Source organism: Scomber scombrus, chromosome 6 (assembly GCF_963691925.1).
Source record: "Scomber scombrus chromosome 6, fScoSco1.1, whole genome shotgun sequence".
Taxonomy (NCBI): Eukaryota; Metazoa; Chordata; class Actinopteri; order Scombriformes; family Scombridae; genus Scomber; species Scomber scombrus.
The window spans coordinates 2,410,536-2,416,535 of NC_084975.1; the positions used below are offsets into that span (position 1 = coordinate 2,410,536).

The 6,000-nt window shown below is 43.8% G+C and overlaps 1 protein-coding gene across 1 annotated transcript in view; it reads right to left on the minus strand.

Moving 5' to 3' along the window:
- Positions 1–5,079: 5,079 nt before the first annotated feature.
- LOC133981645 (Golgi apparatus protein 1-like) overlaps positions 5,080–6,000 on the minus strand; it is a gene marked incomplete in the record, with an annotated part of 26,573 nt that continues 25,652 nt past the window's right edge. Inside the window, 1 exon segment of the mRNA XM_062420447.1 lies at positions 5,080–5,307. Coding sequence (XP_062276431.1) covers positions 5,182–5,307 — 126 coding nt within the window.

A 6,000-nucleotide genomic window follows, 5' to 3' on the forward strand; every position in this document is an offset into this window, starting at 1 on the left:
TTATTTAGCTTTCCGGAAAGGTTTCAGACGTGTTAAGGAAAAGTAGTTTCAGATGCCATTAGTCGGTACGAAGCGACTCCCAAAACCAACCATCAATCTGACTTCACAAAATATGGTTTCAGACACTTTTACAGGATGGTTCAAGAAAACCAGATCGTCACTTTGACTTTTCGGCAATGTTTGAGAGACGTTAAGGAAAGATGGTTTCGGATGCGTTACGGAAAGGTAGTTTCAGTAAACTTTACAAAAAAGGTGGTTTCGGACGCTTTTACAGGGCGGTTCAAGAAAACCAGACCGTCACTTTGGCTTTTCGGAAAGGTTCGGACAAATTAAGGAAAGATGGTTTCAGATGCACTTTAAGGAAAGGTGGTTTTGGAGACTTTTTCTGTAAAAGGTAGAAAAGTGACGGACATGTGGTACCAGTCGTGGTTTCGGAAAACTTTCCGAAAAGGTGGTTTCAGACGCTTTTACAGGACGGTTCAAGAAAACCAGATCGTCACTTTGGCTTTTCGGAAAGGTTTGAGAGACATTAAAGAAAGATGGTTTCAGAGACTTTTTCTGTAACAAAAGTTACGGACAGGTGGTTCCAGACGTGGTTTAAGGAAAGGTGGTTTTGGAAAGCTTTCCGAAAAGGTGGTATTGGACATACTTTAAGGAAAAGTGGTTTCAGACACGCCTAAAAGGAAAGGTGGTTTAAGACGCTTTCTGTAAAGGCAGTTTCAAAAAAGCTACGGACCGGTGGTTTCAGACACTTTAAGCTACTATAAAGCAGTTCAAAAACCGGACCATCACACCTACTTTAACCAGCAGTCCAACACCATTACTATCGCTGAGAAGAGACTGTTAGTTCTCACTGGTTTCCCGACTTTAATCATATCTTTAATTAATCATATTGAGACTACGAGGACAAACTGTTCTCGGAGACGCTTCTCACCCCCATCTTAAAGTGCGACCGTTCAGAATAGAGAGGAATCTGTTTTGTTTGAAGCAAACTGAACCCTTCAACTCTTCACCACTTACCTATTAGATAACTGAACTATTAGAGGTTTTAACACTAAAACGCTTTGATTACTGCTCCTCAACTCACCTGCTTTTTGTTTCTTTGTCTTCATGGTGTTTTAATGTTTGTGTAACTTTGCACTGATATGCTGAAGCAGGCAGGCATCACACAGGCTTGATAAGTGATATAAAACAACGTGATTCCATCCTAAATTTTGGTTTTCTTGATATCACCGTAAAGCTTACCATGTTCCCAAGATGCTGCTTTACAGTTAAATGATAGTTTTCTTTCTCTTCCTTAAACCTGTTTGTCTTCATTTCTACATTATTGATTAAAAAAAACCTTGATTTTATAGCTGCAACCATTAGTCCATTTTAAATCAACTATTTTGTGGAATAATCAGCTTGTTTAAGCAAATATTAGTTAGTTCAAGCATTCAAATGTGATTAATTGCTGGTTTTTATAATCTTCTATGATATTAAACTGGTTCATCTTTGGGTTATGGACTGTTGGTGGGATAAAACTAGATATTTAGATATGTCAACATCTGCTTTAGGGAACTGTGATGAGTATTTTTGAACAATTCTTAATTAATTAAACTTTAGTTGCAGCCTTACCCTGCACCAGTGGTCATCCCCAAAGTATAATCACATTACAGATATGGATATATACTCATTCAAAAACATGTTTACTTTTCTATTATTTGTCTCTTTTTTTGCCCAAGCTCGTGTCTTCCTTCCTTTTTTCGCAGGTTATTTGGACATTCTCAGCTGTCACAATCAGCGTCATTAAACCAAAGAAAGAGTCACAAAGCGTTCAGGACGTCGATTTCTAACGTTCAGCATCACCGGACGAGAAAAATCTAAACTCGCTCTGCCTAGCAAATGTTAAAAAAAAAATAAAAAAATCAGCCAGCTGCCGGAGCAGGTTGACGTGTGGAAGAGGGCCGACCCTTCATCACCCTGCATCCTCCTCCTCCTCCCCTCCCGTTATCCTCCTCCCTCCACTGCCCCCTGCAGGAAGGAAAGGAGGGACGCTCGCTCGCTGGAGAAAAAGGCAACCAGAGAACATTCAAATCATAGAAGAAAAAAAAAAAGAAAAAAAAAAAACTTTGACCATTAGTAAACAAATAAATAAGGCTATGACAAAAACAATATATATATATTTATAGATATAAAAAAAAGAAAAAGAAAACTGTGCAATGATTCCAGTATCATCTTTACACAAAATGTTCACATCTCTATAATAATAATCTAGAATCTTTTTTGTATTTTTTTTGTATTTCTTTACTCTTGTTTTTTTTGTTTTTTTAAATCCTGCATTGCTCTCAGCTTCCCCCCCCGTACCAACCAGCACGATATCGACAGCCGCTCTGCAAGTTCATAAAGAAAAGAAAGCAAAAAAAAAAAAAAAAAAGATAAACCAGTTAAGCCCCGCCCCCCCCCTCCCCCAGTCTGTCCTGCTCCTCCCAGTCCAGTCCTGGTGAAACAGACTGGGGGGTTTATTCCTCCTGTTGGCGTTTCGGTGATGTTTCCAGATGGAGAGAGAGCGTGATGCCAAACAAACACACACACATACACACAGTTTAAAAAAAAGTCCCAAAAACTGGCTCCAAAAACTGAAAGCTGGAGCGCAGGTCAGGTGGACGTCTGTGGTGCGTTTATGGCACAGGTTGGGAGTGGGGAAAAAAAAGGACTGCATGAGGAGGAGCTGAGGTTTGCCAGTCTGCCATTGCCAAAAAATAAAAATAAAATAAAACTAATAACCACAAATTCCTGTTGTAGGAGAAGCTTCGAGCGAGACGGCTGGGAGTGTGTGTAGTAACTTTTTTTCTTTACCCCCCCCCCTTCCCCCAATCTACCCCTCTCCCCCCCGAAATCTCTTTATTTATCTCATTTGTAACTCGGTGGAAGGCTGGTTGGCACCACCCGCCCGGCAGTCCCATGGCGATAAATGTAACTAACAAACAAAAAATCAGCCAAAAAAACAAAAAACAAAACACCCCCCCCCCAAAAAAAAAAGTCTACATATTTCCAGAGCCAAACAACACCCACAAATACTCTTTCGCAGGAGGACAAACTAGAAGAAAATGGTAGTAGAAAGACAGTATTGATCACACATTCATTCACACACACACACACTCTCTCTCTCTCAACACACACACACACAGTCCAAGCCCCACCCCCCCTCCCGAATACCACACACACACACTCACAGAAGTCATTAAAATACTGGAGTCATTAAATGGCTCTATAGATTGAGCATTTCCCATCCCCCACTTTCTACACATTTACACCTATTATGATTTCATTCACCTCCCTCAACCCCCCCCCTCCTTTATAAATCTTGACCTTTAACCCCCTGTGTATCCTTTACAACCCTGACCCCGTCTACCCCCCCCACAGCAGAGAGAGGGCAAGAAAAGTAAAAGAGTGATACTGCATCTACATCATCAGGTAAACAGCAGGAGGAGCCGGCGCTCTGTAACGCAGCTCAGGAAGAGAAGAACCTAAAAAAAGAGGGGGGGGGACGGTGGCAGTGGGCGTGGTCTCTTAAAAGAGTGAGGAGGGGGGGCGGCTTATGTAGAGGCAGTGATCACTTTAGGGAAGGGTGGGGGTAATGTCATCCCGACAGCGTTTGAAGAAGAGGTCAAAAAAAGCCAAGAGGAGTGTTTATAAATCAGGTGTTTTTTTGGGGGGGGGGTGAATGAAGGAGGCGGGTTGTTTGGCGGTTGTTGTTGTTGTTGTTTATTCTCCTGTGGGCGTGTCCTGACCCCCCCTCCTCCTCCTTTGGATTGGGGCGGGGTCTACCTGTCCTTCAGCTCCTGAGTGACGCGTTTGGTGAAGCGGCCGCAGAGCAGACCGACCATGAAGAGCAGCGCTACGCCTGCACCGGTCACCGTCAGGATGTAGTTCTTAGACGGCGACGTCATCACCTGCATGGCGAGGTCCGAGAAGCCTTCGGCCGGCGCAACCTAGACGAAGAGGGGAGGGGGGGGGATTAGTGGCTACGTTCATATTATTTAATCCTCCTGTCGTCCTCCCGGGTCAAATTGACCCCGTCTGTTTTGACTGTTCCTTCTTTCCTTCCTTTCCAATTTACCTTTCTCCCTCCCTCCCTCCCTCCTTCTTTACTCCCTCCCTCCGTCCTTACTTCCTTCCTTTCCCTTACTCCTTTCCTTCTTTCCTTTCCTCCCTCCTTTCCTTCCTTCCCTCCTTCTCTTTCTTTCCTCCCCCCTACCTTCCTCCCTTCCTTCTTTCCTCTGTCCTTCTTTCCTCCCTTCCTTCCTTCCTCCCTCCCTCCCTCCCGCCTTTCCTTCCTTTTCTCCTTCGTTCCCTCATCCTTCCTCCCTCCCTCCTTTCCTTCCTTCTTCCTCCATTCCTTCCTTCTTCCTCCCTTCCTTCCTTGACTTGAGGACAACAGGAGGGTTAAAGCTTTAAATCTTTACTTTCAGGTAATTTTTTTTCAGTTTCAGAATTTTGGTCTTGAATGTTCCATAGTTGGATTATTTCCTTCTGTAAAGCACTTTGTAACACTGTTAAGAAAAGATCTATATAAATAAAGCTTAATATAATTATAACTATTAATTATTACTGCAGAGACGTACCTTGGCAGCGTAGCTCCACATGTCGATACGATCCTGAAGTCTCTTTTTACACTCTGGCTGCAGACGAACACGTTTGTCCTGCAGCGCCTCCATCAGACACGACATCTCTACACACACACACACACACACACACACACACACACACACACACACACACACACACACACACACACACACACACACACACACACACACACACACACACACACAGAGTCGTCAGATGATTCAGAGACTAAGAGTGGAAGATACAGTTTCTGACATGTGTTTTTGAATAAACTACAAATGAATTAAACCTAGCACTTTTCTACACACCATGTATTTTATATTCCTTATATATACACACACACACATACATGTATATTTGTTTTATTAGTACAAACTTTTTTTTTTTTTTTTTTTTTAGTAATTAGCACAGCAGACCAGTGAAATATGTAATAGCATCCAAAATGAGCTGGATGTGCTGGTATGTGTGTTGGTGTATTGAAAAATTAGTGTGTGTGTACGTAAATGTGTGTATGTGAAGATACAAATACAGGATTTGCAGATCTGCATTTATAGCATTAGGTGTCTGGACTCACGTCGCCCTCTGCCGGGGTGGGATGGCAGCACAGTGATGTTTGATGTCCAGAGCGCAAGCTGTGTGGAGGACGGGGTCGACGAAGATGTCTGCTTTACTCTCCTTCAGCATGTTCAACACCTCCTGCAAGAGGAAGAGGAGGAGGAGGAAGAGGGGGAGGAGGAGGAGGAGGAGAGAGGAGGAGGAGGAAGAGAGGGAGGAGGAGGAGGGAGTAGGAAAAGATATTAAAAGGTTAATAGATCAGATATCACAGAGAAACTGACATTGTATTTTCTTCTTTTTAATAACAACATTGCCCCTAATGTTTTTATTACTATGTTATAAAACAGAGATGAACGAGCTCCCGTTCAGGTCAGTGAAGGCAATAGAGACGAAAGAGCTCCCGTACAGGTCAGTGAAGGCAACAGAGATGAACGAGCTCCCGTTCAGGTCAGCGAAGGCAACAGAGAGGAACGAGCTCCCGTACAGGTCAGCAAAGGCAACAGAGATGAACGAGCTTCTGTTCGGTCAGTGAAGGCAACAGAGATGAACGAGCTCCCGTTCAGGTCAGTGAAGGCAACAGAGACGAACGAGCTTCCGTACAGGTCAGTGAAGGCAACAGAGAGGAACGAGCTCCCGTTCAGGTCAGTGAAGGCAACAGAGATGAACGAGCTCCCGTTCAGGTCAGTGAAGGCAACAGAGACGAAAGAGCTCCCGTACAGGTCAGTGAAGGCAACAGAGATGAACGAGCTCCCGTTCAGGTCAGCGAAGGCAACAGAGAGGAACGAGCTCCCGTACAGGTCAGTGAAGGCAACAGAGATGAACGAGCTCCCGTTC